Source organism: Patagioenas fasciata, chromosome 12 (assembly GCF_037038585.1).
Source record: "Patagioenas fasciata isolate bPatFas1 chromosome 12, bPatFas1.hap1, whole genome shotgun sequence".
In the NCBI taxonomy this organism is placed as follows: domain Eukaryota; kingdom Metazoa; phylum Chordata; class Aves; order Columbiformes; family Columbidae; genus Patagioenas; species Patagioenas fasciata.
Genome location: NC_092531.1, coordinates 21,991,812 through 22,004,420, shown reverse-complemented (window position 1 = coordinate 22,004,420; position 12,609 = coordinate 21,991,812). Strand labels below are relative to the sequence as shown.

Here is a 12,609-nt window from a genome sequence, read left to right as displayed (position 1 = left end):
TCCGCTGATTAGTCTGATCAATTATACAATGATTCCTTCCGCATGACTAATAGTTTTGTCATCACTACACAACTTGCAGTAATGCTTAATTTCTTCTTAAAAAAAAACAATTGTAAAATGATTGTCCTTCAGGGAATTAGTACTTAGCTACCCTTTAAAAAGTAATAAAATGAAGCCTGTAGATGGAAAATTAATTAAAACAGCCTACAGGGTCTATCTTAACTAGTCAAAGACATATTGTCCCATATAGTAATTAGCAACGAAACAATAAACTAACCATGGTCCTTCAAGTCTGAAATCAGATTTAGCACATCTGGGTTCAATCCAGATAAAACAGAATCAAAGTGAAAAGTACTGGGATGCAGGTGGTTACAAATATAAATGGTTTTTAAGTTGGCAAAATACCAGCTTCAGAAATTGATATTTTCTTGGAAATATACATACAAGAAATAATTATTGGGATAATATCACAAGGGGTCTTTTGTGATCAGTTGACACTGTATTATTTTAATTTGCTTCACTGAAGTATTTAGTGAGTCTTCTGACCAACTTTACCCCCAAAACCTCAGATCTTCAAGGCGTTGCAGTACTAAACTGCCTCTCAGACAAAAAAAGCTGGGATATTTAACAGGTTCATTGGCAGCAAATGGTGCAACTGTACTAAAGAGCTGCATTTTCAGCCATTCAAGAGCTAATCATCCTCTTCGCTAATGTGCACAGATACCATCTGTCTGAAACCGTTCTGTTGGACAGAGTTCTGCACTCGTTACTGGAGGAAAATTCCCACTCTCTTCAGTCCACCAATCGAACTTTTTCATCACACATTTTTCTCTAAGCTCCTCTCCTCAGTTCCAAGTTGATTTTTTCATTAATGTTCCCCATGATCATCTTATAACCATTTCCCCAAGGACATAAAGAAGGCATGGCAAATTAGCCCTTATTCTTGTTCCAGTGCTCCCTAAAGCATCTAAGGTAACTAAGTTATCTTTACTGAAATGCACAGTGTTTTCTTTAGAGAAGCAGTCAAGTGACTGCAATCAACATCGTCCTTTCATGAGATACCCTCCTGTTGTTGGTCTGAAGTGTATCAGAGAGAGGACAGACAAACTAACTGCTTGCCAGAGGGAATGATACTGGTCAATCCCAGAGCAATGGAAATTTCCTCAAGATAAAGCCAAACCTCAAGCCAAAGTTACTACAGTTCATGGACATCCTAACAAGCATGGCCCTTGTTTGAAAAAAGCTAAGGAGGAGTTTTGATCCCTGGGAGCCAGCCAGGTGGAATCTGTCATTTCCCAAGTAAGCGTGCAGGGTCATGATCCCTGCAGGAATCCAAGACAAGGACGGGAATTGCTCGGCATCCTACGGCTCCACTCAAAGTAGATACAGAGCCCCCTTCTCCTGTCACTGCTCAAGGGAAGTCCCTGTTTTGCTCAACAGGAATGTCACTGCTGATCCCAGAAACTGGGCCACAGCTTTGCTTCTAAGTGCATTTGTTTACTTCTATATGAGAACTGCATGGCAGCTTACTGCCTCCTGACATCTCTTTTGTGTTCCACTCAGCCTCTGAGACTGGGTCCTCACAAGGTTCTCAGCATATAGAAGCTGGTAGTGACACACCAGCTAAGGTTGGATTTCCTGGTTACAAGATTAAATTTTCCTCTAATGTAGATTTTGTAATGTATGTCTGCCCAGTCATAAGATACCTTCACATTTTACTGGTTTATAAATAACCTCCATTAAGAAAAAAAAAAGTGTTGCAAAATGAGTTGAAAGTATGCACCAATGTAACATGCATCACTGCCTGGAAATTCTCTCACCACTTCAAAAACTTGCACATCTAACAGCATGCATTCCTGTTTTTCTTACTTACACTTTTCTCCATCAGGATCTGTGACACATTATTCTGGGGGCTTATCTGCCAGGAGTTTTTCATGAAGAACCCAATGGCACTTGAGTATCTGTCAACAGTTGGGGTGAACTTTTTGAAAGTGCATTTTGCTATCCTGACAGGCCCATCATAAATCTGGAATCCACGAATAGGGAATGTCCTGTGAGATTTAAAAACAAACACAATCCAGTGTTAAAAGCTTGAGTAAACTGAGTCTTCTCCTGAGACACGGAAAGATACTAACAAGTAGCTAAACCACCTCTCCTTTCCCAAAACTGGGACACAGTTAATGAAAGATGAAACTCTGCTAAACATCCTCTACAGGATAAGGTTCAAGAGCCAAAAAAAAAGACTCATAAGCTTGCCTAAGGCTTTAAGCTGGGGTAATGCAGTTCAAAACTCGTCCCCAGCAACCCATCACAAAGAAGACCCAAGGAGATGTGTGGCAGCATTGCCATCAGGTTTCCTGTTCCAGGGTAGTCGAATTTCTCAGGAAAACTTGAGCATGATTGAAAAAATATCTGTCAGACTCCCTGGAGGCAAATGTCTCTGTGGAAGCAAGTACCAAGTGGTTCAGAACAGCTTCTCCTCTCCCTACAAGCCATTTCACACGAGATCCTTAGGACCTAGTCCACAGTGTTTCATGCAGAAAAGTGATTTCAGTCCAGGGATGTGTCAAAATATCAGAGGAGATGCCACTAGGGTCACAGGTAAGAACCTGCCCCTTCCATGGTCTGCAGGCAGTAATGAAGTTGACTAGTGGTGGCATGGAAGGGTGGGTCAGTGCTTATGGAGGTCAGACAGAGTTATTCAGGCATGAAAGCCACAAAGTGGACATCCCATGGGCATACAGGCTCTCTCCAGCCTGGGGGTCACCGAGGCCCAGATTCCCTCCCAACCCTGCTGTTTTTCCTTACTGGTTGGCTCTAGAAATCCAGAAACACTTTGTCAATTGGAAAAAACAGGCACAAACAGTGTTTCTTGACCAAATAATTCTTCAGTCTCCAGAACTGTTATCCCAATAGTTTGGTCTGGTACAACCCCTACATCCTGTTTTGCACTACGGTGTAATGACAGGACAGATATCAGACATTTTGGCATATTCCTTCCCAAGAGCACATTGCTTAACAATTTCACAGATGATTAGACCTTGTTTGAACTGCAAAGGAGCTTTTTGCAATTGCAATTAAAATAACAACACCAATAATGAGTGAAGACAGCTCTGATTATTCTTGCTGTCCTACATACATCCCAGTCCCCTGTCACTTATGGCTGAGACATGTATAGTCAGTGCTGTGTGCATGGCATGTCTGCTGAGTACTGCTTATTCCTTAGCTTTATATTCCTTGAAAGGGGATTAATGATTGGTGGGCATCACCAAAAACACACATTAGGGTAGAATTTCAGCTTGGGGAAGCACATTTTGCTGTGGGTTTGTGCGTAGGCACCATGGTCACTAGAGAGGAGGCTGTGTTGCTATTAAAATAGAAAATAACATACAGCTATTGAAAGAGAATTAAGATGCAATAATGAAAAATGGTTTCTCCTTTGTCAAACTGGCCATGTTTGCCCAGCTACACTGGCAGGAGGGACGGTGACATGGTGTACGGGAGCTGCTCCATCAGCTCGGCGCTGTGCTACTGAAGCACTACACAAAAGCCATTTGGTATCTTTCAGATTCTCTAATCCATCCTCCAGGGACTAATAAATTAAGCAGAAAATTAAATCAAAACACTTTCAGTCAAGAATGCTCGCAAGCTGTTGGCCTGCAGGGTGAGTTTTTTCAGATGCTTATTATTTCTGGCCTGTACAATAATTTAAACACCCAGTATAAATTACTTGTTGCTAGTCACATTAATTCCTCAGGCTTTTCTTCTAGTTTATGCTAAGGCCAAGAAGAAATGGCAGAAGAATAACTCACTTGTTTCTGGGCAGTGTTCTGTATTCTCCATTTGCCCCTTTTCCCCAGTAGCTGTTTTGGCCTCCTTGGGAGCCAACGTTGCTGCTTTCTCCAACAAAAATGGAGTGTGTGACCTCCAGGCTGGAGCCTTCATCTGTTGGGAAAGTCCCATCACTACGAGCAAAGAAACAAGAGGTAACTATGCAGCACAGTGCAACCAATTAATTAACACTTTCAATTAAACTACAGACACAGCAGAATTTCTTTCTTAATTTGGAAAAAAGGTGCATGTGCCAATATAACAACTTGCCTTAAAATCTCTTTAGAAACCAGCAAGTTAGTTTGGAGGTAGCTCAGTGCTCAGACATCAGTAATACAGGTAACTCAGTCTGGGTAAAACCAGCTCTACACTATATATGTATACATATAATTTCTCTATATTGAGTTGCTCTGTACTTTTTAGCTACAGCGCTGAAGTGAGAGCCAAATATCACTGATTCTCATTGCCCGCAGTAGATTTCGGATATTTTTGCGGGTCTTTTGCAAGAGCGGTTGAGATGACAGCAGCAAGAGCTTGGCAGACACCAGCAGAGGAGACAGGAGACCTGCTGTGCCACCAGGTGGGACCATCCCAGCCAGCCTGCCCCAGCAGCACAGGAGCTATGAGTGATGCTGCTCCACCAGGCTAGAGCAGGAGAAAAGTCTCCCTGAAGGCAGAGCCAGATGTTTAGTCTACTGGCTCAGGACCTACCGTCCAAGAGGAAATATTCAGCAGTTACAATGTATTCCCCAGACATGCTGAGGAAAAGAGAATTAAACCCTAAATTGCCCCTTGTATCAACGGCTGTGCAGGGAAGACTTGATGTGGTCTGGGATGCAAACATGAGGTTTTCTCATGTCTTACAGTAATTACCAGGGGAGTGTCTTGGTTTCCATTCATGAGCCTCTTACATTGGGAAAAAACGGAAGAAGGTAGATTTTAAGAAATTACCTTGCCAGAGTGAGTCCAATTCCATTGTCTGAGAACCTGGGACGGGAGAAACACAACAGTGTAAATGGGGAGGAATGTCTGCAGTGAATTTGGCGTACAGACCTATTTATGTCTGCTGCGAGGGGAATGGTATAACTTGTAATTACAGTAACCTACCCTGAGTTGCGGAAAATAATGTCGCCACCCCTTGCCCAGGCCCCGTGGTCATTATTTTTGAAAGCAATAAGACCATCAATCACGGCAGGAACTCGCGGCTTTTCAGGATCAGCGTCTTGATGTGGGTGAAACCTGAAGGAAGGAGCTTAGTTAATGCAGCACAGGAGACAGAGGAACCAACCTCAGACTGAGGATGTCATGCCTGGCAGACCTCATTTGCCTTCCAAATATCAGTGTGATGGGCCTAAGAGGTGATATGCCCTGGACCAGAGTCAAGCTATTAGCTTGATTTCACCTCTGTGCTTTGGTACAAAGCAGAAAACAAGAAACATTCATAAGCATGAAATTCTCTACCCTGGAGAAATCAACAGGAGATTTCTTGCTAGACTTCAATGGCCCCATGGTTACTCCTTAATTTGATTCAGTGTGATTTAGAAGCATAGAAAACATTTTTCCCAAGTCTCTTGGGCCCTTGTGTAATTGTCCTTACAAGGCCCATTGAGAATCTCTGAATTGATGCTAGAAAATCAATTAGGCAGTTTCAAGAATCTCATTCAGCAAAGATAACAGAGTAATTTGAGCTGATTTCCTTGCATGTGCAGACCAGATCTCCATATGCTCCTGTCTCTGTTGAAAAAGCTGTCATATGGAAAAAAAAGGATTCACCCTGGGAATTTGACACTTCTCAGTTACTTTCAGGCTATTTCTTGCCACACTGGCTGTTGAGGGTAGACTTGTGCTGTGTTTGGAAAATATCATCTTTGCTTTTTTTGAGTCTACCTTCACCTCCTACTTCCTCCAGCTGATGTCCCCAGGGATGTGCCACCTCAGTGCCCAATGGGGTGGCCCCGGGAGGGAAGTCTCACCAAAGGAGGCAAAGTCACCCTTTCCTTTCAGCCATACAGGAGCACTGAGAGGGTGTGATGGAGGAGGAAAAATAGCCAAGGCTTGGCCAGGAGCAGTGGCTGATTTTTGCTACATCCTCCTCAACCAGACCCACAGGGCTGCAGTGGGTGAGAAAATGGCTTTAATTTACCTGCTTCCACTCTGCAAAAGGAAGCTCAGAGATTTTTAAAGCAGCTGACAAAAAGCTTTGAGACTACTTTACTTTGCTCATTAATCCTAGACCAGTCTCGGCAGTCTCTTATTATATCTTTCAGATGTAAGTTCTTTTAAGCAATTAATAAGAAATGTTGGAGTTTACAAACACACTAATGGATTAATGGGATCTGGATCCCCTTATATGTGCTTTGCTGCTTAGTCCTCATAACCTCAAGTGCACGCGTATCATTCTTGGTCAGCAATAACACAAACAATTCAGTGCGTAGCTATGAAGTATTTGCCTCTACACATCAGAGAGAGCTTGTGTGTGCTTTTTTTCAGATGCTCCAGCCATAATGAGGCATTAATGATCTGTTAAATACAATGCAGAAGCCAAGCAGCAATACAACTATCCAAAATACTCAGCCATACAGCATGTGCTTACCTGGCATTATCGACAGTGAGATACTCTCGGGGATCCTCAGCACTGGCTCTCGTTGTCTTTACTCCTTTTCCAATAAACAAACCAGCCTAAAAATGCACACAACTCCGATTATTTTAACAGACCGCCCAACAGAGGCCAGGGATCTCAGATTTTAATCAATGAACGTAGGCGGCCAGTGCGTGCAGGCACAGCAAGCGCCTGCAGCCTGGGCTTTCTCCTTGCTTTTGGTGTCACTTGGCACCAATCAGCATGACATTAGCACAGGATGGAGCTCGCTGAAGTCAGGACAGAGCCTGCCCCACCATATGTTATGCATCAGCATCTTGGGCTGTCTTCTGACCCAAAGCAAGGCACTGAACTCCCACTCGCTCTCTCTCCCTTGCAGAAAGCAATAAGGGACTCTGCCAAGCTCTTGATAACTTTTTGGAAAAAGAGTGTTGTTAAGAAGTAAGGTTTTAAATACAGAGTGACGAGTCCCCCGATAGTCAAAGGAGAACATGAGCTGCTGTAGCCAAGTTAAAGACTTTGGGCTAGAGCAGCAGCTGTCATGGACCAAGATGTAAAATATACAAGGCACAGAGAACAGCACTGATTTCTATCTAGAATCCTGAAAAACAAGTTAAAAATGCTTTTCATAGTTTACAGATTACATTTTCATGTCAACAGTATATCTGGGGCAAAGTGTTTTTCTTGGAATTAGCCTTGAATTTTTGGTCTCGTTTGTCAAAGGTGATGAGCAGGCCCTGGCACAAATGACTTTTGCTCATCCTCCTGTATCCTTACACCGCTGTAACCAACAGCAGTGCTCAGTGTGCTGCCCACCATTCCTTAAATCGCACTTAGAAGCAGGTCTGTCTATGGCCTGGGCACATCCCTCTAACACAGGCACCCAGCTGAAGCACCTGAAACGGGAGCCCCATTGTGCTTACCTCCCTCTTTAATCGTTAGAAAGAGTATCACCCCGAAAACCTGATTGTGTTAAAAGGCCATTATCAAAATGTAAGACATGCATGATCATCTGATTTCAGAGCACCATGCACGGTCAGCCCCATGCCATACTGTTATATGGACAGAAACGTACGAAAATCATCCACATGCCTTGAAATTGGAGTGGACTCTGTTCTTGTAAAATACTCCCAAGGGGGTATGTTCAGCCTGTCCCTCTGGATATTGCCCCTTGGAGTGTCCAGTGGGAACCCGGTGGAAGATGTACCATATCCCGACATCCTAAAAGAGAAAGAGAGGTCCAAGAAATGGGACAATACAATTAATGATACAGGTTATCCTGGGGACTTATGGTTTCCCACTTGCTGGCCCAGTTCCCAACCTGAGGCCGCCAAACACGTGCGAGTCCCAGGGGACACACACCAGCTCGTGCTCTTACAGCTCCCAGCTCAGCCTTTGGCATGGACAGTGCGCCCCCAGGGCACACACATGGATTTTAAAAATGCATGTATTGTGGCTGAAATTCAGATGGTTTATTAGAAAACATAGCCTTCTCTATACAGGCACATTAAACACAAATAGGATTTGGGTGAACATCATAGATAATAACAAGAAGGGAGTATATATTTGTATCTACAAATATAAAATTTTATTGGGCATTTAACTATTAACTACTAATAAAAATCAACATTTGCTAAGAGACACCACACACCATTTCCAGCCACAGCTGGGAGAGATTCCAGAGTGAGAACTGTAGGAAAATACTTGTTCTTAACAGATACAAAGGTTGCAGAAATACACATTCAAATTTTACGATGGCTTGCTAAAAGGTCATTGCCCTCATGCTAATGACATCAATAAGAGTAGAATATATGGGAACTGGAGGAAAGTACAGCTCTTGCTGTTAAATTATTTTACCTGAGCACCAGCTGCTGCATTCTCTATTAAGTTGTTATTCGGATTTGCAATCCAGAATGTGCTGACAGCCCTGAAAAATCAAAATCAAAATGATGCTAAGCAGTCACCAAACAGGAAGGGATCGTTTTTATAGCACTGCACAGGACTTGAGCCACAACTCTCCTACGGACTTTAAAACTCCACACAACCTTTTAATGATGCTCTTTAAGGAAAATAAAACATCTAGTGCACCTAGTGATGTCAGATATGTTCATTTATGGAGCCACATGCTGAACCTATTGTAAATTATATGAGACCATTAACACAAAATCCATGCTCTCTTAAATGCAGCTTAAGGAAATGCAAAGTCTTTTTCTTTTTTAGCTAAACAGCTTTGGAAAATGTCTGAAAAGTGAAATTTTGGGTTGGTTTTGGAAGTTTGGGGCAACGGCAGGAGGTATGGGATTCTCTATGGATTTATGAAGCTTCTACATGGAAAATAAGACATGTTCTTGCAAGTTCCAAATGGTTTGTTAAGTAGGAGATCTAGGAGCTAATATTTTGACATTTGTTCAAGAAGTGTTTGCTTCAGAAGGAAGATCAGTAGTGGCACAAACAGAAGCCAGATATAGCTATGAAAATGTTATCTTACTTCATTTGATATCATCTTTTGCAGGAATAAAGAACACATGTAAAAACACTGTAAATCTTTCCTCATGACCATAGTAATTAACTTGATCGTTCTAAGCAGAGTGAGTTCTTACTCACAAACACTAGCTGGGCCAACACCTGGGTCCACTGAGTGTCCATGTTACAGCTCATCAGTTGCCAAAATAGAAGCGAACTTGGGTTTGCTGTACCAGAACATTGTATACTGTGAAATGATGCTCACTGTGGTTTATACTAATCTCTGCATTCTCACTAAATCTCCTGGTGTTCTCTAGATATTCATGCACTCACGTCCTATTGACCAATTTAGTCTAGATGCTCCAGCCTCACTGAAAAAAGGCAAAATCCTCCCTTTGTAGTAAGTGATATTTTTGTCAGCCTATACCAGGGCTGAACCAACTTGTATTTACGAGTCAGATTTCACAGAGACTTCAACATCCTACTTAAAAAGAGTTGAAAGGGGTTCAGAACTGAGCAAAGTGCTCTGACATATCTACGATTCTCAGGAAACAGCGTCAGGAATAACGAGCAGCAAATATTCCTTGCCTAGGACTCATGCAGGTGTTAACAGATACCTTCACATGCAAAACATGGTCAGGTAGCTAAGTTATTTTAAAATGAGAAATGATAGAAAAAGCAACAATTGTTTCATTTAATATCAAATAGCACCTTTCAAAACCTTCACCGCGGTGTTCTTTGGGACCCAGCTATCGAGCACAACATAGGTTGTGGTTGGACTCAATGATCCTGAGGGTCTCTTCCAACTGAAATGATTCTATGATTCTATAAGCCCAAAACCTGACCGCAGCTCCCAGAGCACTTACATGCAGTCGGTGCTTGGCACAGGGACGTAATTCCCATAGACGTGACTGCGGATGGCAAGGCACATAACCTCATTGCGATCCGACGGCAAGATCGTTCCCGATCTCGTGAGGAGGCCCAGGTTGTGATAAAATGTGTTTCGCTGCTCCGTCCCGTCCTCGAGGAAAAAACAGTGCCCCAGAGTGTCATAGCCAATGGTGTCTTTTACCTGGAAAAAGGTATAGAGGTCATAGATCGCAACGCTAACAGCAGCAGGAACTATAACTGATGTGCTTTGCTTATCAATAAATGGCTGAAATGCTAACAGGGTGGTTTTAACACCCTCTGCATAGCGAGCAGTGCCCCCATAGGCACTGACTGCAACTACATGAAGTTTGCACAACTGTGGGCTGATCTCTTACAGCAAAAACTGCTACTAAAATCACTCTGAGGTAGATCACATGCATAATTAAAGGAAAATTGCAAAATACTGGAATTAAAACTGCCCTCAGCTCTAGAAGAAAATATTTGATTCAGTGTTATGGAATAAATATCTACATAAAATGTCTCTCGCATGATATTTAGTCTGGTTAATCAAAAAATTTTCATGACTGCAACACTTCCCAAATAAAATAAGAAATTCTTTAAAATGCACCATGGGAAGTGATTTATACTAACGAGGTTTCTGTTCTTTCTCCTCCACTCTCAGAAGGTGCAGGGCCACATCACTCCAGTAACGATCAGCTTGGGCAGAAATGGTATTTTACTGCTTCAGTCTATCTAAGATTAACTGACATGCACAGGGATATTGCATTAAACCCTAATTTGACAAAGAGGACTTAGCACAATCCTCCTTTGATGTACAGTCTTGTGAAGACAAATTCAGAAATCCTTCTTTTAAATGTAAATAATAAATCAGGTTAGTTATAATACCAGCTATTTGTTACTAAATCTTACTGAAACCTAACTTTGTACTCAAATGATCCCTCTCAGCATATTTATTCACTCTTTAGGCATACAAAATTCCTGTTGACGTCAGAATTATGTCTCTGTAAGACTGCAAGATTAACTAATATTAAACTACTTGGTTATTTCTGTATACAGAGGGATACTTGAACCAAATCCATTTCAGATTCATATCCTGTGGTTTCCCCTTAATGGGTTAGAAATGTACATAACATCTGGAGTCACAGACAGTATAGTCCCCACAGGTCTATCTCTACTGGATTTCATTGTTTTCCTGGCAGTCACCCCTCAGATGTGTCACCTGTCGCTCTTGTTTCTGCCTCAATGAGATGTTCAAGAGAGTTAAAAATAAGGCACAACACAACCAGGTACCCAACTCCTAACTGATGGAGTTTTGCAAATCTAAGAGCTGGGGGTGAGCTACCAGGAAGGCAACAGAGAACCTGCACACACTGGAAGTGTCCCTGCTGGCTGAGTCTTGGAAATACAGATAGGAAATGGATTTAGATAAGAACACAGGTGTCCTTGCCAGCCTGCTAAGAACAGTAAGCCTGGCTACTTCTACTCATCCAAATGATGGGCAGAAGCTGCACTGAGGAGGCCACGGAAAGAAACTCTAACAGCAAACCACCCGCTGTTTTAAACAGTATTTCAATTGTGGAGTTTAATTCTTCTGAGTTTAGCTGAAGTTTGGCTAATCTGTGCTTCAGACAGCTGTATCTGAAACCAGATTTTGGCTTTAATTAATATGATTTGTCACAGCATCAGAGACAGATGGCAGCCATAAAAACTTGCACACACAAAACTATATTGATCACTTTCCTAGCCAGAAATAGCATGATTTAAAGATCGTTTACATTTGCACCAAAAGATAAGGACCCATGCCATTAGATCAAAACCTCAATAACTGATCAATTCTGGGACATCACAGATAGAACCTCAAAGCTTGGAAACAAGAGCCCACCCGTGGCACTATGCCAGCAGCACGTTACTGTGTGTATCAGCATGAAACACCGTCTGCAACGCCGGCCACAGCCTCGCTGGTGTGTCCAGAGCCAGATGATTAGGATGCCTCTGAACACTGAATTATATATAGCTCAGCAACACAATATAAGTGACCTTTATGCACTGCAACGTTAGACATGAAAGACTACAGTGGTGTGCGCACGCCTGACATGTGCCAGGGCAGCCAGAGCCGTGTCCCAGCCGCCGGGGTAACCCAAGCCATGTCCCCGCTGCCACCGGCTTGCGAAGTGGCACAAGCCTGGCACAGGTGAGCAGCAGATGGGAGAATGGCCTTGCAAACAGCATTGCATGACCCCTACACAGTAAAGCACAAACCACAGCGCTCCAGCAATGTACTTCTGCAATTACATCCTCTAAACTCTCAAGACAGGACAGGGGAAAAAACACCTGTCTGGTTTATTCTGCCTCAGGGGCTGAAGTTTCATAATCTGATGCTAGAACAGGTCCCCATCTATGTTATTTAACCGCCTTGCTCTGATACGTATGCTCTTCTCTGAAACTACAAATCATTTTAATTTATTTTAAAGCAAGGTTTTTTATTACATCTTAATTACTATATTGAAACCACATAACCTTTGCACAGAATCACATATTTAACCTTTGCTATAAAATCTGTTCACTGATTCATGGACTCAAAGCCCCCAGCAGTCAGATGTGGGGCAGGACTGGATCTCATATTTGGATTCTTGATTTCAGAGTTATTGCATCCCACGCATCCAGATAAACCCTTGGCAACCTCACTTCTGATAAAGTGCAAGACCACACACCCTTGTTCTCAGGACCAATATTAACATAAGGATTAATTTTTCATCCCAGGCAGGTCCCTTCTGTTCCAGGGGTTTAACAGCAATGAGAAGACAAAGCATATCCACATATACTGG

The 12,609-nt window shown here is 42.5% G+C and overlaps 2 protein-coding genes across 8 annotated transcripts in view; both read right to left on the bottom strand.

The window, feature by feature from the left end:
- Positions 1-12,609, bottom strand: part of LOC136106667 (cell surface hyaluronidase CEMIP2-like) — a 52,976-nt gene that overhangs the window by 28,327 nt on the left and 12,040 nt on the right. For both annotated transcript variants that reach the window (XR_011741112.1, XM_071814039.1), the window contains exons 10-17: positions 9,760-9,965; positions 8,288-8,357; positions 7,523-7,651; positions 6,425-6,510; positions 4,939-5,070; positions 4,783-4,818; positions 3,813-3,965; positions 1,874-2,051 (exon numbers count right to left, since the gene is read on the bottom strand). Coding sequence is in view for 1 of the 2 variants with exons in the window: in XM_071814039.1 (XP_071670140.1) it covers positions 1,874-2,051; positions 3,813-3,965; positions 4,783-4,818; positions 4,939-5,070; positions 6,425-6,510; positions 7,523-7,651; positions 8,288-8,357; positions 9,760-9,965 (990 nt within the window). In the remaining variant the exon portion in view is untranslated. The remainder of the gene's footprint in view (positions 1-1,873; positions 2,052-3,812; positions 3,966-4,782; positions 4,819-4,938; positions 5,071-6,424; positions 6,511-7,522; positions 7,652-8,287; positions 8,358-9,759; positions 9,966-12,609) is intronic.
- CEMIP (cell migration inducing hyaluronidase 1) overlaps positions 1-12,609 on the bottom strand; it is a 111,670-nt gene that overhangs the window by 89,911 nt on the left and 9,150 nt on the right. The window lies entirely within an intron of this gene.